This window comes from Schistocerca nitens, chromosome 10 (genome assembly GCF_023898315.1).
Source record: "Schistocerca nitens isolate TAMUIC-IGC-003100 chromosome 10, iqSchNite1.1, whole genome shotgun sequence".
In the NCBI taxonomy this organism is placed as follows: domain Eukaryota; kingdom Metazoa; phylum Arthropoda; class Insecta; order Orthoptera; family Acrididae; genus Schistocerca; species Schistocerca nitens.
In genome coordinates, this window is record NC_064623.1 from 166,318,285 (window position 1) to 166,341,716 (window position 23,432).

At 43.9% G+C, this 23,432-nt stretch overlaps 1 protein-coding gene across 2 annotated transcripts in view; it reads right to left on the reverse strand.

The window, feature by feature from the left end:
• The window catches only part of LOC126210383 (uncharacterized), a 242,126-nt gene that overhangs the window by 145,591 nt on the left and 73,103 nt on the right, over positions 1 to 23,432 (reverse strand). For both annotated transcript variants that reach the window (XM_049939612.1, XM_049939613.1), the window contains exons 2-3: positions 22,425 to 22,569; positions 7,176 to 7,424 (exon numbers count right to left, since the gene is read on the reverse strand). In XM_049939612.1, coding sequence (XP_049795569.1) covers positions 7,176 to 7,424; positions 22,425 to 22,518 — 343 coding nt within the window. In that variant the 5' untranslated portion in view covers positions 22,519 to 22,569. The remainder of the gene's footprint in view (positions 1 to 7,175; positions 7,425 to 22,424; positions 22,570 to 23,432) is intronic.

The following is a 23,432-nucleotide window of genomic DNA, read 5'->3' on the forward strand; positions in this document are numbered from 1 at the left end:
ATCATGTTTACGTTCCAGGTTACAAACTTTGCCCAATGCGACGGCCATCTTCACCCACGACAGCCTGGGACCGCATTTCACAACTGTTCGCAGCACTTTTCGAGCGATGGATCATGGAATGTTCGCCTGTCATGACACCTCGCGCACAACTTGAAGGTGGCACATTGCGGCCAGCATTCTCAGCCATTGAAACAGTAACTTTTTCAACAATTTATGGAGGAGTTAGCCATCGGCCTCTCCTAGGAGCTATTCCCAAATCGCCAGTTAATTCCAACTTCCGAATCATGGTCTTCAGTCCCGGTGTGGAAAGAGGACTTCTCCACATTCCCTTGATGTGTCAATAAGCCTCTGCTTACCTTTTCCAGACACATGTGACACTCTGCAAATGTAATTCAGACTGATGCTTGTGTTTCAAGCGGTACCAGTATTGGTGCCTAGCGGCAAGTCATGACAATAACGCTACTAACAGGTCCTGCAGTGCACAGTCTGAATATCATTCCTGTAACGTTGCGTACCTACATTATAATAATTTTGGCCGCGCGGGGTAGCCGCGTGGCCTCAGGCTTCTTGTCACGGTCCGCGCCCCCCCCGCCCCCCAATCTCATAAGAGACCTGTGAACATGAGTGTTGTCATCTTGGAAGGTGGCAATGCCGACAACATCATCAAGATTGGAAGAAAAGGCAAAACTTGTTTACTGAGAGTGATGAAACAAACATCCTGACTCATGTACATGGTAACCTACTTAAGTGGCCAAATGTCATGGTACGAAAAACACACCCAGGATATCACAGAACCGCGTCTGGCGTGAACTACACCACCCAAACCCTGCCCTGCAGGTTAAACGCCGCATTGGTCCATCGGTGCCCTTGACCCGTGGCACTATTTGAAAAGAGACAAAATTGCGACCTGTCGGACCATACTACACACCTGCAGTCAGCTACTGTCCATTTCCCGTGCAGTCTGGTGCACTGAAAACATGCAGCTTCACGTGCCACTGCGAGCAAAGGCCCGCTGGCGAGTTATCAGACTCCAAATGTCCGTCGCCTACTGCTCCTTTCGTAATATCTGTTCAGAAACTAGTCGAGATGGACCTGTACTCACCGAAAACAGACAGTCCCATCGTTTTGAAACATCTTATCATTAACAAGGGGAGACACCCACACCTGGTCCGTGTCGGTTACGCTGTTTTTGTGGCCGCTCTTTTTATCCCTTGTTACATGGCTGGGAGTTGTACACCGTTCCTTGCAGGCACGTAGGACAGACCGTGCCGGTTCACCAGTTGATTGGATACCTTCATTTAATACCATGGCACATAATGATGACTATATTTGATCAATAAAGTGAACTTGTAGTACTCTCTGTGTCTTTGGTAGTTTCTGATGAAAAAAAATTTGAAATCTGTCCTCCTTATAGAATAGCCCTGTATCTTATGAGCCTACTACTACTTGCGGCTGCCTACGTGCATAGAGTCTCATTATGAAATTTTTATATTATTTTTCTTTTCATAATTGAAATGGTTAAATAAGTCGTCACTTATTTATAATATTACTCACAAGAACCATCACATTATTCTCCGCTCTCAGAAACCACATTTCTGGAAACAAAAGGTGGATTTTTTTTGTCATATTTGACATCTCTATCCTCTTGTTGTAGCACCTTTACCGATATTTACGAATCCTGTGTGTTAAAGTGCTAGTGGTAGAGCAGTCGATTTTCTTTCACATAGCTGAAAACTTTATACAAGAGCTTTTAAAATTACGAGGAAAATTGCATGAATTCTATCATTAAGAAGAAGATCACTTTATTATTTGAAGCTCTAGTGAAGTTTAACCCAAAAAGTTTTGTTTGTTATCAGATATAATGTATTCTAATGAATAAAATATAGTTGGTGTGGGGGAGGAAGTGTGAGTGAGACAATCTGTATATTATACAAAATCTTTTGGTATTGGATAAGAAAGACTGCCAGTATAAAAAGATTTGACTCTTTTGTTTACTCGTGAAATATCTTTGTCAGTAAATTATCATGATTGCTCAAGAATAACGAAGCGAAACATGAGTGTCAGTAAATTATCATGATTGCTCAAGAATAACGAAGCGAAACATGAGTGCAGGAATGAGCAGAAAGATAGTGATTTTTTAAATAAAGGAACATTATTGCGCAGCAAATACATTTTTGGTCTATAGATAACTAGTTAACGGTCCTCAGAGCCGCAGCCTCTCTTTGTTTAAACTAGTTTGCTCACTGATGCTGACTGAAAATAACGCGGACCAAATGGATTTTTTTTTTATCATTAGCAAAAATGTTCCATACCTTTCTGATCATTTTCATGAAATTACAACACGCTACAGATAATTATTTTGGATTTTTACTTTTTCAGATACTTTTGAATCATTCGATATGTCAAACTGTTAGAACTGTCCTGTGTAAATGTTTTGCTTTTTTTGGATTCCCACTATACTAATAGACAAAAAAATGTAATGGGCAAAGAAAAATTCTGTGAAATTAATTTATGAGAGGGGAATCAAGCGGACGAAAAATGAAAATAGCTCAGATTGAGAGAGCGATAATTAGGCATGTAGAAGGTGTGAATACATTTTTGCTTAATAGATTGGAAAAACACGTATAAGGGCAAGTCCTGTCTTGTGTCGCCATTGCAGATCCTAAGAAGAGAAATATGGATTTGCAGGTCTCAATATTTCCGGGGCGCTGACGAATTCCCAGTTTCTATGCTATCTAATATGACATTCGAGTGGGTAAAGAAAGACTAGACTGTGTTAGAGGTAAATTTTTTTCGTATTCAGAAAGAGGAGTTATTCAGTGGGGGGATGTTTTCAGTTGATACGGATGGCCATCAAAGTTCATTATTAGAACAGCTGTACCACAACATCAGAGGCTTTGTTGCTACATGCAGTTCTTTTTTGGAACGTTAGAGGATTAAAATGTCTCCATGTTGTGCAGGGTGTGAAATGAGTGGACACCAGTTCCAGTGAGTGGAATATGAATACTGTGATGCTGAAAACCTGCCTGTGCGAAACTGGCTTATTTCGTGTTTCGGTACTGTCTAATGAATGGGCAAAACAGTCGTGATTGTGTGAAAGGTGAAATTGGTTAGTGTTCGGAATTGCATGATATAAAACGAAGAGGATTATCAGGAGGCACTTGTGATCTTCAGGGTTCATTATTAGGGTCACTTCATCATAATGACAGAGTTTCGTTGCTGTATATAATATAAATTTGGTAGTATTAGGGAATGAAAATATCTCAGATTACTTTATGGGAGGGATAGGAATTACATGGGTATTAAGATAAATCAATCGTTGTTTTATGACTTTGGCTTCAGAGAAGACGTTGGAAAACCGTGTATAGTAAGCCGCTGTGTACAGAAAAGTGTAATGAAACGCAGAAAGATGTGGACAAAATTTTCCATTTGATGCAATGAATGGCAGGCATCTCCTCATAGAAATGGATAAATGCCAAATAATGTCAATACAAATAAACTAACTTGATAGTGTCCGTTTACAAGTCTACTGGTGAACATCCTGAGCAAAGAACAACGTTTAAATATTTAGGGGTAATACAAGGAAGCCATGTGAAACAAGATAATCATATAAAACCAGTATTAGAGGAGGCGGATGGAAGATTTAGATTTATTGGAAGGGTGCCAGGGGAATATGATACATCTGTGAAGGAAATCACACACAAGAAGCTATGACTAATTAGAGATTATTGATATAATACGAGGTGCGGCTAGAAAAAAACCGGACTGATGCTGGAAAAAACATTTATTTACAATTATTTACAATTTCATGTTATCTCCTTCAATGTACTCTCCTCCTCGGTCTCTACACCGCTCCATACGAATTTTCCACTGTTCATAGCAATGCTGCAGATCATTTTCGGTAAGTCCATACATTACTTCCGTCGCTTTTTCTTTTACTGCTTCAACAGTCTCAAATCTAGTTCCTTTCAAAGCTGACTTGACTTTAAGGAAAAGAAAAAAGTCACAGGGGGCCAAATCAGGTGAGTAGGGTGGATGATCTAAGATGGGAATGTTGTGTTTTGCCAAAAACGTCTTCACTGACAACGCACTGTGAGCTGGGGCATTGTCTTGGTGAAGGATCCATGACTTTTTTCTCCACAAATCGTTCCGTTTTCTCCGTACTCGCTCACGTAGGGTAGCCAGGACGCTAATGTAGTAATGCTGATTCACTGTTTGTCCCTCTGGTACCCAATCAATGTGCACAATCCCTTTGATGTCAAAAAAAAACAATCATCATTGCCTTGAATTTCGATTTTGACATTCGTGCTTTTTTTTTGTCGTGGAGAACCAGGAGTTTTCCAATGCATCGATTGGCGTTTAGTTTCGGGATCGTAAGTAAAAAACCACGATTCATCGCAAGTAATAACATTTTGTAAGAAGGTGAGTTCACTTTCAATGTTTTCCAGGATGTCAGAACAAATCATTCTTCGGCGTTCCTTCTGTTCAATTGTGAGACACTTTGGAACCATTGTTGAACACACTTTGTTCAAGTTGAAACTTTCATGAAGAATCTGCCTAACACTTTCCTTGTCAACTCCTGTTAACTCAGACACTGCTCTGATTGTTAAACGGCGATCTTGTCGAACAAGTTTACCGATTTTTTCAATGTTTGCATCAGTTTTTGCTGAGAATGGTCTGCCAGTGCGAGTGTCATCACCGGTGTCTTCGCGGCCATCTTTAAATCGTTTAAACCACTCAAACACTTGTGTTCGCGATAATCATCGCCGTACACTTGTTGTAACATTGCAAACGTTTCACTTGCAGATTTTCCTAGTTTGAAACAAAATTTGATGTTAACACGCTGTTCTTTCTGTACACTCAACATTTTCCGACGCACAGACAAAACGTCAACTACTTAAAACAGACGCCACGGGCAGACTGAGTGCAGGAGGCAGATGAAACTCGAGCAGTAGGCGGAGCGAGAGTCACGTGACAGGCCACGCGACTTTCAGCCTTATTGAATTCGTTTTATTGTTTCACCAGTACTAGTCCGGTTTTTTTCTAGCCACACCTCGTATTTCGACTTCTTATCAAATAGGCATGACAACGAACGAATTCATAGACACGTTGTTAGGATCATATCAGGTGTGTTTGGCCTATAAGAAAGAGTAACGGAAGTGTCCTGGAACTTAACAATGGGACTTCTCTGAGGAAAGACAACGCCGATTCCGCGAAACCATGTTGAGGTAAAGTTAGAGAACCTATGTTCTAAGAACACTGTACTTCTATTGTGCTCCCACTATCGCGTGTCTTAGGTAAGGCTTGTGGAGTCTGGGCGCACAGGCTCACGAGGGTCGTGCCCGCCATGACAGTGAGAAGGGTCCAGAGAAGCATGATTTTGAGATCTGTGGGGGCCTACAGAACATCTCCGGGGGGAGCTCTGCCCACTAGATATCAAGATACGTGAGCAAGCGGCGTGGTACTGGGCCAAAAAGGGGATCAGGGAGAAAATAATAGAGATAATGGGTGTGAGGGTGGAGGATAAGAGGGAAATACGAAACAGAGGGGAGGAACTGTGGCAGAGGGTTTGGGAGGAAGAAGAAACGGGGAGAAGAACCTTCCAGTTCTTACCAGACGTAAAAGCGTGGGGGTATGAAATATTTTGAACCTACACGAGGACTTATTCACTTTCTCACTGGTCATGGACCATATCCGACATATTTATGTCGGTCTGGGAAAAGGGAAAACCCCGAGTGTGACTGTGGCGTGGCAGAGGGAACTCCCGACCATGTGGGATGTCGCGACAACACTCTGAGACATACTTCCGAACAACGACACATACCAACTACTCAGACAAGAAGACACTTTTCACACTTTGAATGCTCTGGCAGATGAGGTATCACGGAAAGTGTTAGCAGAATACCTGAGGGCAAGAACAGGTACCAACTCATAGACCAACCGACTGAGACCAGATCCCATTCCCATACCGCCTGTGCGTGGAATGGCCGACTTCCATCATAGTTGGAAACCGCCAGACACGGGACTAGGGGGGGGGGGGTCAATACCACCGATTATGACAAAAGCACCGGATTTGACGTAGGCTAAGTTAGCTTTTGTAGGACTTAGATTAAGGACATTAATTTAGGAAACTGCAGCGAATACTAACTTTGGCCAGCCCAATGCCAGGGGCATGCTCCTCGGGGTTAGCTCGTGGAGCCTGGCTATTCCAAGTAGGTTTGAACTTTACTGCAGGTAGTAGTCATTATAGGTTAGTTAATTAACAAGTGGGTTAAATTAAACTGCCCATTGTTGCAGAAAACAAACACACTGTAGTAGTTTAAACTGTAGCTCACTAACATAACTATAATAGGTAAGGTGCATTGTAACCCAATTTATGTATCACCTTATGACCCACTAATCATGTTAGGAGGTGGGTTAACATGTATAATTAGTATTGTTTTGGAAATAAAGAATTTTTTTAAAAAAAGAGGCTTGTGGCAATAATATAAGAAGGATTGAGGAATGTACAGAGGCATATAGACAGTCATTTTTCCTTCACGCAGTACATGAATGGAATCGCATAGATAATGGATAGTAAGACGTATCCTCCACCACGCACTGTAGGGTGGCTAACAGAGTATATATGTAGATATAAATGCACTCCCTATTTGTGGGCTGTTTAATGTTACTGATGAGTGGAGTAGAAGGTATGATTGCATAACAGCTAAAGATTGCGACCCACAGGATTCAGTATTAGGACCAGTATTAAGCCCTCTTTAACACAACATCCAAATTTTTCCTTCTTTATATGCTCTTTTTGTTGGACAACGGTAGCCTGCTAGGGGGCCAGTGCTCGGCTGGGACATGTACCGGGTTGGTCGCACAGTACATGAATGGAATCGCATAGATAATGGATAGTAAGATGTATCCTCCACCACGCACTGTAGGGTGGCTAACAGAGTATATATGTAGATATAAATGCACTCCCTATTTGTGGGTTGTTTAATGTTACTGATGAGAGGAGCAGAAGGCCTGATTGTATAACAGCTAAAGATTGCGACCCACAGGATTCAGTATTAGGACCAGTATTAAGCCCGCTTTAACACAACACCCAAATTTTTGCTGCTTTATCTGCTCTTTTTGCAGGACAACGGTAGCCCGCTAGGGGGCCAGCGCTCGGCTGGGACACGTACCGGGTCGGTACCTGTCGGAGGGCAACGGGTACAGGTTGCGTGGCGAGTAGCCGTAGGTCTCCCTGGATACGGGCAGGTAGCGGTAACCGGGCGTGGAGATGCGCTCTGCGGCGTGTGACGGCTCGTCGTAGATCGACTTGGGCGACAGCCAGGGCGCGCCCGGCAGGTCGTGGAAGTCGGAGAAGAGCGGCCGGAAGAGGCCGCGTGGGCGGTGCGACACGCGGTCCGGCGCGCGCATGTCGTCCGTGCCTGCCGACAACACCAACAACAACACACATATACGGCACACTGCATTCCTCGACACACAGCAAAATGACACCCAACAAAACAATAAAATTTGCGAGAAGTACCTTTAACCGATACAGGTGCTCCGCAAGGTTGAATTCAAGGACCACTGGTAAATAAACAGATTTCTGTACACTGTTTATTATTTAAATAATATCATCAGCTTACATGATATCAACGTGTTACACTCGCAAAACTTATTGCATTCCAGTTAATTTAAATAATAATAATTATTGTAACACTAGAAGTAAGAGTAATAATAGTAGCAATAGAAGTATAAGAATGTCTCGACTCTAGATATGCATATATATAATGTTCTCTGAAACAGAAATGTTGGAGAGTACTCTAGCAGAGAGAAATCCTCAAACATACAGATGTTCATCAAGATTCTAAATTAGTACCAATAGTAATTGTCAGACATTTTTATAAGCTTTCTGTTTTTTAACCAGATAAGTTTAGGATCATCAGACTAGGATGCTATACCTTGAAAATTGATTGCAGTTCAGTTAAAAGTATTAGTGTTACCATAGCACTATGGTAATATTGATAGTAATGAATTGAAAGAATAATTAGAAAAAAGATTTGGACATGTGAAGGATTATTTGGAATAACAGTACTGAGTATGAGCAAGGAGGATTTCAAGCAGAGACACAGTCAATTGACACACCTCAAGGTTCAATGTTAGGACGGCTAATAATTGTCAGAGTTTTTTTTGAGTTATTTGTTTTTTTAATCAGGTAAGTTTAGGGCCATTAAGTCCTCTCTCACATCGAAGCGTGATGCTACGCTTTCAACACTGTAATACAGTTGTATTAAATGATGCTAACATTTATTTTATAAATTACAGTAATAATGGTAGTAATAAACTGAAAGTATAATCATGTCTGATACAATATTTTCTAGTTTGGACTCTGAACTGTAATTTCTAATATTACTTTTGGTGTGACATATGATGTACGAATTTCGATCCACTTCTTTTAATAAAATAACGCATATGAGAATAACGAACAGAATATGTCAGTGAATATGGCACCAGTAGCTTAGTTAATGTTATCAACCACCCACAGATAGGATTCTAAACATTCTTGGTTACACCATAACAGTTGTGCTTGTTCTATGATATGGCAGATTTTTGTCTGTGTTGGCTAATGGACGTACTCATGTACATTATTGTATTGTTTTTGTGGCATATATGCAGAGAAATACCATGTACACCTGTCCACATGCACCAGCGATGTACTGGCGATGGAAGCTTAAGATAGGTAGGTAACGTTACTTATAAAGTATATGTGTATGCGAGAGCTTGTAGACAATTTGTGTACAGGGTGCAGCAGTTAAATCCGGACAAATGAAACTTTTTTTAAAAAAAATCAAATTTATTAAAACAAAATACAAATGAAAATGAAAACCCTTTTACGTATAAGTAGTGGAATCTTTCAAGAGTAACATTACTCGATGTAACCCCCCTTCAGCCGCAATGAACGCCTCCAGTCTTGTCCTAAAGCGATCGCTTGCACTGTTTAAAATAGCGCTGTCCATATTCGCGAATGCTGCTTCGATAGCGTTGCGTAGATATGCGACTTTAGGGTGCCTCGTCTTATTGGTAACCCTAACGAGTACGCTTCAAACAAAGTAGTTGAGAGGTTAATCAGGGCTATTCGGGGGCCAGAAGTTCTTTGACCAGAACATGTCAACATTAGCCGAGAGGCAGTTTTGAACTGAATGTGCACCGTCCTGTTGAGGGATATATTGTCTCCCCGAGGCCACAATTACCATCCACGATTTCACGACATTCGTCAAAACTTGCAAATAAACTTCCTTTGTGACAGTTTGTTCCTTTCCAAAGAAATGTGGCGGCATGACATCACCCTCACTGGACGTAACACATAGGTGGTAAACCCCAGGCTTTTCCGAAGCACTATACTTGGCCACTATATGGTAAACAGCTGATCTCGGTTACCCGAAGAATCGAACTATTTCAGTGGGCGAACGCCCAGTGCGAAGATATTCGATAATTGCGGCTCTTTGGCTGTACTCTGCACTAGTGCGTTACATCTCGGCCATTTTGAGTTTCTGACTGGCCGGCCGGGGTGGCCGAGCGGTTCTAGGCGCTACAGTCTGGAACCGCGCGACCGCTACGGTCGCAGGTTCGAATCCTGCCTCGGGCATGGGTGTGTATGATGTCCTTAGGTTAATTAAGTTCTAGGGAACTGATGACCTCAGAAGTTAAGTCCCATAGTGCTCAGAGCCATTTGAAGCATTTTTGAGTTTCTGACTGTTTACTATATGCCTATGGTTTTCAAGAACGCCATTCGCGACCTCCGGCGGCAAATTCAAATTGAAATTTGTCTGGATTTAAGCGCCGCACCCTGTGTATACCAATGTCACCATTTTTGAAAGTATTACAGGTGTTTGAAAATGACCCGCGGTTGAACCAGAGCTTTGTATATTTCTATAGGACATGACACAAATTTGAAAATCGTAGGTGCTCAATCCACTCTTGGCTACCTGGGCTTATATCCTTTACTGTGGCAGCAAACTTAAGTCTTTGTTCCTTTTTCTGATGAAAAACTTCCTTCTGCGACAGAGCAAAGAGTAAATCTGTATGCGAGAAAACGATGTACGAGAGTAATCTACCAAGAGAAAGTTTGTCCAGGAAATCAAAAAGATATTCCATCTGATCAAAAGCATCCGGAGACCTATTAGTTCACATCAGTATGGGGTGTGTCAACCATTCGCCATTATGACGGCTTGAAACATGCTGGGGACACTTTTCAGTGGAGTGTCTGAACGTCTGTGGAGGAGTAGCAACCCATTGTTCCTCAAGATCCAAAACGGGAGAAAATAGTGGTGTTGGACGCTTGAGTCTGGACCGAAATCGATGTTCTAACTTCATCCTATACGTGCTCAGTTGGTTTCAATTCGGGACTTTGGGCAGCTCAGACCATATCAGGAAAGTTATTGTCCATAAAGCATCATCTCACCTGCTGCTTTATGACAGAATGCATTGTCATGGTGATGTTATCACTATCTCCAAACTGTTCCACTAACGTACGGAGTATACAGCGTTTTCTCAAGTGCAATAAGGGGACCACAACCTAAGGACAAGAAACACGCCCGCACTGTCAAAAGCACCTGCTTCGTATTTCACTGTTGCCGCCGCACATGATGACAGGTAATGTTCTCGAGCCATCTGCCAGACCCAAACCCATCAGTCGGATTGACATAGCGTATAGCGTGATTCATCAGTCCGAATCACTTGTTTCCAATCATCCACTGTCCAGCAGCGTCGCTATTTACGCCATTTCAAGCATCGTTTAGCACTGGCTACAGAAATTTGTGGCTTATGAGGAGCTGATCGACCCTCGCACCCCACTCTTTTCAGCTCCTGCACATAGTAATTGCGCTAGATGGGCTGCTGGCAGTACTTTGTAACTCAAGAGTGAATCCTTCCGCTGACGCAATATCTTATAATCACTCTCTTCAACGCTCGACACCCCCTGTCCATCAGTACATGGGATCTGTCTGGTCTCGGTTTACTGTGGTCTGTGGTCGTTTCTTCGCTTTCCCGCTATCGACAACCGCATGGCCAACAGTGAACTTGGACAGCTTCAGAAAGGTTGAAATATCCCTGGTGGATTTGTTACTCAAGTGACATCAAATGACTAGTCCACCTTCGATGTCACTTAGCTCTCGTGACTGCCACATTCTGCCGTGACTGTTTCTCTAGAGACAAGTCAAATTCCCAGTACGTAGGAGTACCCAGATACGTTTGGTCACGTGCACAGACAGTGACCTGGTACATATTATGTTTCCACATTGTCAGCATTTGTTCATTTGGCAAACCATTCTGTCGAAACCGGCAATAAAGAAATTTGGGACCAGATATAGGAGCCGCTTAACAACAGTCCCCTGATCACAAACTGCATATTGGCTTCTGTCTCGGGTTCTTCGGCCCACGTTCGTCTGATGATTTTTCTGACGTTCTGCCAGCACTAGTGGCTGTCATTGTCAAAGCTTCACCATCCATTGCTAATGGTGAAAGCCCAACTCGCCACCGCAGACCGTATGTACCTGGCGCGCCAACGTCCGAGGGCTTCTCCGCGGCCATTCCGGTGCGGTTCTCCTCAGGCTACCTGCGACGGCCGTTCGCTGCAGCACCGGAAGCCAGGATTTGTTTACCTAGAGACTTTCTTCTTTCTTGTTAAAGGTGTTCTCGTATTTTTGTATTTCTATAGCTTCTCTGAACAAGCAGATGTTATAGTTCTTGTCTAGAGCCAGAACTTCCGCGTAGGCGAATTTTACTACGTGGTCGGTCTCACACAGCGCGTGCTACGCCACGGCCGATTTCTGCACGTGCTCCAACCTAAAATGTCGCTTATGTTCTTTGATCCTGGTGACTGATCTTCCAGCCATTCCGACATAAACTTTTCCGCATACACACGGTATGCGGTATATTCCCGACATTGCAAATGGGCCCTTTTTTCCTTTGCCGATCCAAGACACTCTTGTATATTCTTTATCGGTTTGAAAATAGTCGTTATGTCGTGTCCGCGCAATATACGGGTGATTCTGTCCGTCACTCTTTCTTTTTCTGATTTTTTACTTCGCCGAGTGTTTGGCTGTGTTACATTCTAATATAACTTGTGGAGTACCCATTGCTCCTCAGAACACTTTCCACTTGTCGCAATTCGCGTCTCCTGATCGTCGGCATAGGTTCTGAAATGGCAACTGGCCAGGTGATTCATTGACGGTACGAACAGATGAGAACTGCTTGAACCAAGATCCGCGCTGTGTGGAGGGTGTTCCAATACAATGCATCGGAAACGGTGGACCTAATCACGTGAAACCGAGGGCTGTGTCATTTCGGACGTTGTCGTGCATCACGATACCTTCCGAAAGGAAACCCAGTCTGTGGTGTCACCGCTAGACACCACACTTGCTAGGTGGTAACTTAAATCGGCCGCGGTCCTGTAGTACATGTCGGACCCGCGTGTCGCCACTGTGTAATCGCAATCCTAGCGCCACCACATGGCAGGTCACAAGACACGGACTTGACCTCGCCCCAGTTGTACGGACGACATAGCTTGCGACAAGACGTATCACGTCTTCCTCTCATTTGCCGAGAGACAGATTAAATAGCCTTCAGCTAGTCCATCGCTACTACCTAGCAAGGCGCCATGTGTATCATTGCTAATTGCTTACTACTATGCAAGAGATGTATTTCAACAAGAACAAGACTACATTAAAGTTAAGTATATTAAAATCTCTCTTCTTTTCTTTATAGTTTTCATCCAGTCTCCTGTTTCAGAATTTACGCCCGTCTGCGTTAGTTTCGCGTGCACCTAGCCACTCATTGTGTCGAGACCTTAGGGAATCGACACAACACAGTCGGTCCCTCCGAATCGCTTTCTGTTTCAGCACGGAACAATTCCTAGTAGCATTCACAGTCTCTCCATGCCTGTGGAAATTAACTTGTTGTACATCCCACATGTTCCAAATAGGCTGTGACCATGACTTTCTTCGTTGGTTCCGTAGTTTTGAACCGCATATATCGGAGAGATGAAAGGTGTCTCCATGATACTGGAGTTTTCTTCATGTCTGCTGTTACGTGATGCAGCCACATTTCATCCACTGTGATAATATGAGACAAGACAGCAATACCCTCCGCCCGACACCGCTTTAGTGCTGGAGAGACAACCCTAATCTATTGGCTTTATTGTCGTTTGAGAGTTGGCACAGTACGCTGCGAGAATACTTCTTCCTCTAGTGGATTGTGTTGTGCACAATTTCTTCTACATTACCAATAGCGATACTGAGTTTGTATCTTGTCTGCCTCACTCGAATGCGACGATTGGCTTGAATCATGCTTGGGACGCGGCACACATTGTCGTACGAAGAGGGCGATCTTGACTGCCCTTAGCCGGCCGGTGTGGCCGAGCGGTTCTAGGCGCTTCAGTCTGGATCCGCTCGGCCACTACGGTCGCAGGTTCGAATCCTGCCTGGGGTATGGATGTGTGTGATGTCCTTAGATTAGTTATGTTTAAGTAGTTCTAAGTTCTAGGGGACTGATGACCTCAGATATTAAGTCCCATAGTGCTCAGAGCCATTTGAACCATTTGACTGCCCTTACATTTGCTAGTTTAGTACATCTGTTCTGCCCTTATGAAATTGGGAGCACCCAATTCACGCCTGTTTCCTGATATGTCAGGAGCTCTACTAACTTACACTGGAAGGCGATGAGCTGTAGCTGTGGAAGTTATCTTTAAAGGCAACAAACCTTATTGCGCTTCGCACTTCAATCGCCGGGTATCCTTCTCTCGACGCCTCCATCTTGAAACTGTTTACGAAGCGCAGCAGAATAACTACTTCCCTCTACTGGCATTTCAAAGGTTTTATTATCTCTTCTATCTAGACATGTAATTCCCGTGGGGTGGGTTCTACACCTGTGAAAACTCTTATAACCTTACTTGGTTGGTCAATAACCGCTGACAAACACTTGAGAAGACTACAAAATCTTCAAAATAAAATTTCCGGTTTATAATGGACGATTCCCACTACCCTCTCAACACTCACATTAGGCAATATTTAGGGCAACCATCCATTTACTAAATCATCTACAGCAAGTCCTTCAGGTTTCGCCGAAAAATCTCGTGAATTATCTGGGCCCAGAACCCCTAAATTCGCTTCAGGGAATACCAAAGATGGCCCTCATACGAAACTTTATCGACTTACACACGTTTACAGTCTGCATAAACAGTAACAGATCATATCCGATAATTTTTCTCATCATCTATAGCACAACCAGAAGTCAGCAGGCACAATGGCCTGTGGAGCTTCTGTTAAACCGAGCGAGGTGGCACATTGGTTAGCATACTGTACTCGCGCTGGGGGGGACGACGGCTTAAACCCACGTCCTGCCATCCAGTTGAAGGTTTTCCGTGATTTCCCTAAATCGCACTAGCCAAATTCTGGGATGGATCCTACGAGAGCGCACGGCCAATTTCCTTTCCCATCCTTGACACAGTCCCAGCTTGTGCTCCGTCTCTGATGGCGCCGATGTCGACGGGACGTTAAGCCCAATTTTCCTGCCTTCCTTTTTAGCTTCTCTTGTTTAATAAGACCGATACGCTTATTAATTTAGTTACTGAACCATCCTCGTACCGAAGACACATAGCACTGCTGGCTGGGTCATAATGTTTGTATTAAGAACACTAATATCTTGTGGTAACTCCCATAAATAGAACTCTTATCTCTTTTATCATGGCCAGCCGCGGAATTTCCAAATATGTATCCAGTTTCCACTTTTAAAGGGGTTGGACCTTTCAAGAAGAGGAACTTTATCCCTCAATCAGCTGTGAAAACTGCCATCCAATCTACATCTACATCTACATTTATACTCCGCATACCTGGACAGCAAGCTACACCGCGATGCAGAGCGCCTCACTTGCAGAGTCTGCCACTTGAGTTTGCTAAACATCTCCGTAACGCTATCACGCTTACCAAATAACCCTGTCACGAAACGTGCCGCTCTTCTTTGGATCTTCTCTGTCTCCTCCGTCAACCCGACCTGGTACGGATCCCACACTGATGAGCAATACTCAAGTATAGATCGAACGGAGTGTTTTGTAAGCCAGCTCCTTTGTTGATGGACTACTTTTTCTAAGGACTCTCCCAATGAATCTCAACCTGGTACCCGCCTTACCAACAATTAATTTTATATGATCATTCCACTTCAAATCGTTCCGTACGCATACTCCCAGATATTTTACAGAAGTAACTGCTACCAGTGGCCGTCCGAAGTGGCCGTGCGGTTAAAGGCGCTGCAGTCTGGAACCGCAAGACCGCTACGGTCGCAGGTTCGAATCCTGCCTCGGGCATGGATGTGTGTGATGTCCTTAGGTTAGTTAGGTTTAAGTAGTTCTAAGTTCTAGGGGACTGATGACCACAGATGTTAAGTCCCATAGTGCTCAGAGCCATTTGAACATTTAGTCTTACTCCAGTCACCTTGGTGTGAACAGCACTTATGCGCAATAAGTGCTCGCCTCCAGACACCGACGTGACCTTAATTGGTGGTACAATTTCATTCATTCTTGTCCCCCTATGCAGCCACTCATAAGCAGTCCTCATCGCCTCCATGCGTGTTCCCTCTGTGCAGAGGCACCATAGTTCGCACCACATAACAGCGCTACTTTTATCAAGGAGAAAACTGAAAAGTATAACCATATAACTATATGATATTTCCCGGCAGATTAAAACTGTGTGCCATACCGAAACTTGAACATTTGCTTATCATGGACAAATGCTCTACTGACTGAGCTACCCAAGCGCGACTCACGGTCCAATCACACCTTGTTTTATAAACAGCACAATAGTGTTTCGCCTGTCTTTCCCCTAAAGGTGGATATGTTCATAGACTGCGTTACAAAAAGACTGGAGCATCCAGAAGACATGGTCGGATGTCAAAAGTAGAACGACCACCAGGACGCGTTAGTATTGTTAGTGTTTACTGTTGTCACCTGACATGCAGGGTCTGTAAGCAGCGTGTGCTGCGTCTGATGTTGAGTAGTGAGTGTGAAGGACAAGGAGGTACTGTGTACTCGTGTGAGACAGCATTCTCAGCACCTTTTGAACAGGGTCTTATCATGGGTCTCTTTTTCACCAGCTAGTCGAATCGTGTAGTGTTCACATTTGTAGGGCACTCAGATGTAACAGTGACCCGATGTTGGACTGCTTGGAATCACGAGCTCAGGCACACTTATCGTCAAGCTTACACTCGACCACGTCAGACCACCACAAAGGAGGACTGCCACGGCACATCGTAACTCCATCACATCCGTGCCTGTCATCCGAGAACAAGTAATGTATTCCCTGCAACATTCTCTGTCATTTGTTGGAGACTAGCAGTACATGCACTGAGGAATTACCATCCTAAGTATAGGCTGCCGCTATCACCTCGGGGAAGAACAGTTTGGATTCCGTAGAAATGTTGGAACACGTGAGGAAATACTGACCCTACGACTTATCTTAGAAGAAAGATTAAGGAAAGGCAAACCTACGTTTCTAGCATTTGTAGACTTAGAGAAAGCTTTTGATAATGTTGATTGGAATACTCTTTCAAATTACGAAGGTGGCAGGGGTAAAATAGAGACAGCGAAAGGCTATTTAGAATTTGTACAGAAAGCAGATGGCAGTTATAAGAGTCGAGGGGTGTGAAAGGGAAGCAGTGGTTGGGAAGGGAGTGAGACAGGGTTGTAGCCTATCCCCGATGTTATTCAATCTGTATATTGAGCAAGCAATAAAGGAAACAAAACAAAAGTTCGTAGTGGGTATTAAAGTCCGTGGAGAAGAAATAAAAAGTTTGAGGTTCGCCGATGACATTGTAATTCTGTCAGAGACAGCAAAGGACTTGGAAGAGCAGTTGAACGGAATGGACACTGTCTTGAAAGGAGGATATAAGACGAACATCAACAAAAGCAAAACGAGGATAATGGAATGTAGTCAAATTAAGTCGGGTGATGCTGAGGGTATTAGATTAGGAAATGAGACACTTAAAGTAGTAAAGGAGTTTTGCTATTTGGGGAGCAAAATAACTGATGACGGTCGATGTAGAGAGGATATAAAATGTAGACTGGCAATGGCAAGGAAAGCGTTTCTGAAGAAGAGAAATTTGTTAACATCGAGTATAGATTTAAATGTCAGGAAGTCGTTTCTGAAAGTATTTGTATGGAGTGTAGCCGTGTATGGAAGTGAAACGTGGACGATAAATAGTTTGGACAAGAAGAAAATAGAAGCTTTCGAAATGTGGTGCTACAGAAGAATGCTGAAGATTAGATGGGTAGATCACATAACTAATGAGGAGGTATTGAATAGTATTGGGGAGAAGAGGAGTTTGTGGCACAACTTGACTAGAAGAAGGGATCGGTTGGTAGGACATGTTCTGAGGGATCAAGGGATCACCAATTTAGTATTCGAGGGCAGCGTGGAGGGTAAAAATCGTAGAGGGAGACCAAGAGATGATTACGCTAAGCAGATTCAGAAGAATGTAGGCTGCAGTAGGTACTGGGAGATGAAGAAGCTTGCACAGGATAGAGTAGCATGGAGAGCTGCATCAGACCAGTCTCGGGACTGAAGACCACAACAACAACAACAACAACAACACAGCAACACAAACGGTTGCATTTGTAGGGATGACGTGAACAGAGAGCGTGGTTTGCTGATGAGTGGCGTCACATTATGTTCACTGATAAATCATGGTTCTGCAATAAATCGTGGTTCTGCGATAAACCGTGGTTTAGCGCTACGTCGGATGATCATTGGCAGTGACAGTGGACTGGCGCAGTTTTGGAGAGGCACCGTGATGTTACTCCTTGTGTCTTGATGTGAGTAACTATTGGGCATGACTTCAGATCTTGGCTGGTAGTGATAGAGGGAATTCTGACCACACAACGGTACCTCACGGTCATCCTTGCATCCTTATGTGTTCTCTCATGGTACAGTATCGTGGTGCCATTTTTCAACAGGACAATGCTCGTACACACACGACATGTGTCTCCATGTACTGTCTGCAAGATGCTGAGCCAGCAAGATTTACAGATCTGTCCTCAATGGAACATGAGTAGGACCTGCTAGGACGTCAACTCCAACCCAGAGCCAGAATTAAAAATGTCAAGGACCATTTACAACCGGTGTGGGCCAGCTTGTCTCAGGGGAGGATACAGCTGCTTTATAACGCTCTTCCCAATCGAATCAGTGGATGCAGCCATGCCAGAGCGGGTGCCGCGTCATGCTGATAAATGGCTTCGTAGTGCCAAGTTCTTTGTAAATTTGAGCCCATTTTCGATTTTGTAACATCACATGCCTCTGAAGCCACGAACTTTCAGTTCGTTCCAGTTCTTCTTCTGGACGTTTAATTCTTTTTGACAGCAACCTTTCTTTGGACAATCTCCACTCTTCCATACTCTGTTAGTATTGTAGCCTAGTTCTGGAAGAAATTGTCCAACTGTCAAACTGGTCATATGAACAAGGAGAATGTGGAGAAGGGGGAATGGAAAGTACTAGAACCACGGTCCTTCGGTCGTCATCTCAATATCCGCTTAATTCAGGGAATCCAGTAAAGACCTTTCCTGGGCCATCTACCAACCATTGATCTTGTTCTACTCACTTTCATTTCATTCTCACAAGTAGCGATTATGTCTTCCAGTCAAGTCTACTTCCTAATCCATTTGTTTTTTTACTCTGTTTACCCTTCTAATTCTCAATAGGTTGGGTCTCTCCATTACTCTCAGACCACCTTCAGTTTATTACAGTTTTCATATCATCTATCTGTATCCACATCTAAACACTGTAAACGACCTTATATGCCACATGTGAATGGTGCATGGGAAGAACAACTGTTGATAAACTTTCAAATAAGCCCTAGTTTTCGTGACTTTTTTTTTACGTCGTAGTGAGCTCTAAAACATCCAAACTTTACTCTGCAAGCCTTAGTTGGTTCTGCAAACGTCAGAATCCCACTGACGGACTGCAGCAGACCTTGCAAGTTCTGACAGATGATAATATAATAAACAATTTGAACAATTTCCTGCTCTGTCGAATTTTGTGGCGGTTAACAAATGACATGTATTTCTCGCATGGCATGGGGAGGAACACAAATAATCTCTCCCACAGCACGACAGATTTTCAGTTATAGCTGAACAAAAGATGTGCATGTATGCACATGGCGGAACTCGCCTCGCTACTGAAATAATCATCTTACTAAAATTTGAACTAACATTCCATCTACCTCTACTGTGCTTAACAGGTGTTCTCTCCTGCGTTTCAGATTCTTAGCTAAGAGGGATTCCTTGCAATAATCATCTTACTGAAATTTGAACTAACATTCCATCTACCTCTACTGTGCTTAACAGGCGTTCTCATGCATTGTAATCTCGTGTTCTCTCCCGCCTTTCAGATTCTTATCTTAGCTAAGAGGGATTCCTTGCACTTTTCATACAATAAAGTTTTATGTCCTGCCGCCCTGCCTCACTCAACACCCCTACTGGTCTGAATTGCAGACTGCCCTCCTCTGCTCTCTATCTACATGGAGGATGGCTTTCAGCAGAGAACATCATTATGACTATTCCATTCCGCTAGACGAATCTTCCCGTTTTTGAAACAGCTAAAAGCCCCAAGACTGCTGGAATACGAAAACTTCCTCAGTGTTTCAAGATGAAAGACGGTGTAGAAATAATCAGAAATGCAACCATTAGAAGTAGTGAATATTGCTTATAGTTTTCATGGAGCATTGATGATTTGACTTGACTATTGGGATCTGCATATTAAATTGTAAAACAGGTTACAGGGCAGCTTTGGAATGAACTGCCATGTAATAACACTACCATTGATTAAATATCTGAAGGTGGCAGGGGTAAAATACAGGGAGCGAAAGGCTATTTACAATTTGTACAGAAAACAGATGGCAGTTATAAGAGTCGAGTCCCATAGTGCTCAGAGCCAACTGAACCATTTGAACCAACTTTTCAATTCCCACGTCACTTAAGACAGCCGCCAGTACTTCTCGACAATTTTCTACTCTGTGTCAAAATATTGTCTTCATAGCCAGCGGTTCATTCGAGCAGAGATGAACCTCAGGGGTAGCCAATTACGGGCTGTATTGTGGGTGATCAAACACTTCCCATCGAAAAGGCTGCAGGAGCATCTTCATTGCCCCTGCAGAATGCGGCCAAGAATTGTCGTGTAGAACGAACCGCATGACGGTTATGTTATGTTGATTGCACAGCTTCAGGCGAAATCTTTCGCCAGGCCCTCATACTTGGCAACAGACACTAATTTGTAGCCGTGTTTATGTTCTCACTGTGAGCTCAGAACTGAAAAGAGCGACACGATACAATCGACTGGCGCACTAAACACAGTGCCCTACGCATCTGTGCAAGTACTTGCGCTTAGGGATCAACATGGTACCAGGAATGGTTGCATACTTGTGTTGATCCATTGTACGGTAGAGAATGATGAGGTGACATAGGGAACGCAAAAAAAAAAAAAAAAAAAAAAAAAAAAAGAATTCCCGGACAGTAACGCTCCCTTCTTGTTGGCTTTCTGCTTTTGCTTTTGCTAGCGTCTTTGTCCCGCATCTTTGCACAGGGTAGGCACAGTTAAATCGGATGTGGCACGGTTGATTTGAAGCAGTGTCCGGATGCCCTTCCTGCCGCCGCTCCGTACCCCCCCTCGGGACAGAATTAGTGTACCCTAAATGTCAGGATCTTGTGTAAACCGTGAAATAGTGTGAACGAGTTTCAAATGTCTGTAAGTCGTGTAACAGAGGCGGGACGTGGGGATCAGCCCAGTATTCACCTAGTGGGATGTGGAAAACCGCCTAAAAGCCACATGCAGGATGGCCGGCACACCCGCCCACGTCATTAATCCGCCAGGCAGATTCGATCCGGGGCTGGTACGCCTACCCGACTCCAGGAAGCAGCGCATTAGAGCTCTCGGCTAACCTGGCAGGTTTCTTGTTTGCTTTCAGCCGGAGCATAAAACGTGATTCATCTGAAAAGGCCATCTGTCAGCACTCAGTGGACGTCCATTTGCGGTACTTCCATGCAAATTCCAGCCTTCAACGTCGATCAAGAGCAGTCAGCATATATGCTTGAACCAGGTGCCTGCTGAGGAGGGCCTTACGCAGCAACGTTCGCCAAACGGTCTTTGAGGAGACACTACTGGTGGCCCCTTGGTACATCTGGACCGTCAGCTGTTCAACAGTGGCAGGTCTATCCACCGTCCACATCTCCACAGCTGTTGTTCACCCCTGCCATCTCTGGCCCGTGGTGCGCCACAGTTTTCAATAGTGTCATTGTGCCATGCACAATATAGTTTTACCATGGTAGTACGTGAACAGCTTACAAACTCAGCTGTTTCGGAAATTCTTCCACACTTGCGCTGAAAACCAATGATCGTGCCCTTTTTCACCTCAGATATGTCGCTCCGTTTCCGTATTACGCCAACGACTGTAATGTGTTCGACATCCCCCCGACATGCTTTATGTACCATTCACTGCCAGTACTGCCACTTGCCGTCCGTGAGTTGGTGTCGAAGATAGGCGGTGTTCAGATTGAAATGAAATGAGCATTTGGCGCCTTTGGCCGGGAGACCCCTTACAGGGCAGGTCCGGACGCCTTGGTGCAAGTCTTATTACATTCGACGCCACATTGTGAGACCTGCGTGCAGGGGATGAAATGATGATGAAGACAACACCCAGTCCCTGAGTGGAGAAAATCGGCGACTTAGCCGGAAATGAACCCGGGCCCCTTAGGACGGCAGTCCGTCACGCTGTGTGGCCAGATTAATATGAGGTAAATAGACACATCAAGTGGACAGAGAACCTCTTAAGGATTTTAGTACACCCCAACTGTCTGCATCTAGTGTAAACCATGAAATAGTGTGAACGAGTTTCAGATGTCTGCAAGGCGTGCAACAGAGGTGGGACGTGGGCAGGTGTGCCGACCAGCCAGCATGTGGTTTTTAGGCGGTTTTCCACATCCCAATAGGTGAATACCGGGATGGTCCCCATGTCCCGCCTCTGTCTTGCAGACATCTGAAACCACACTATTTCATGGTTTACACTAGATGCAGTCAGTTGGGGTACACTAAAATCCTTAAGAGGTTCTCTGTCCACTTGATGTGTCTATTTACCTTAAGCCTTGTAGTTTTACTGCAACCGTCTTCTGAAACTACGAAGGTACTTAAATAATCCTGTGTTTTGATTGCTTTGGACTGTTAATGATGTGATCTGAGTGCCGAAAACTTGACTAGACCTTTGACCCTGGAGACATGTTGCTGGGTAAGATGAAGGATTTTTGCCACGCGGTTCAGCGTTACATCATTGTTAGTGCTCTGACCAGTTTTATTCGAGCATGAGGAATGTTGACAACGACTTTACTTGTAATCCAGAGAGATGAAACTCACCCTTGAGGGCGCGGACGTAGGACTGCCAGAACTTGGCCTTCCTTGTGATGGGCTCGTTCCTGCCTATCATGTCGAGGTTGTTATGGAACAGCATGGCTGCGGCTGTGTCTCGCTCGTCTGCAGGTGTTCAATCCGGCACCAACAGCTGCAACACACCGACAAAGGCGCACACTTGAGATACGTAGAAAAACACAAAGACAACTGATCGGATATCCATAGTATGAAGGGTGATACCTAACTCAATGTCATGGCAATCAACTGCCTGGGCCAGACTGGATAATGTTAACGCTACTGTCACATACACTAAGTACTTTCAATATTGTTGCCCAGTCAGGAATAGTAATAATCTAATAGCGGGTGATCAAAAAGTCAGTATAAATTTGTAAACTGAATAAATCACGGAATAATGTAGATAGAGAGGAACAAATTGACACACGTGCTTGGAATGACATGGGGTTTTATTAGAACCAAAAATATACAAACGTTCAAAAAATGTCCGACAGATGGCGCTTCATATGATCAGAATAACAATAATTAGCATAACAAAGTAAGACAAAGCAAAGATGATGTTATTTGCAGGAAATGCTCAATATGTCCACCATCATTCCTCAACAATAGCTGTAGTCGAGGAATAATTTTGTGAACAGCACTGTAAAGCATGTCAGGAGTTATGGTGAGGCATTGGCGTCGAATGTTGTCTTTCAGCATCCCTAGCGATGTCGGTCGATCACGATACACTTGCAACTTCAGATAACCCCAAAGCCAATAATCGCACGGACTGAGGTCTGGGGACCTGGGAGGCCAAGCATGACGAAAGTGGCGGCTGAGCACACGATCATCACCAAACGACGCGCGCAAGAGATCTTTCACGCGTCTAGCAATACTTTGGTTTTTTTTCTGTTCCTATAAAACCCCATGTCATTCCAAGCATGTGTGTCAATTTTTACCTCTCTGTCTACATTATTCCGTGGTTTATTAAGTTTTCAAATTTATACTGACTTTTTGATC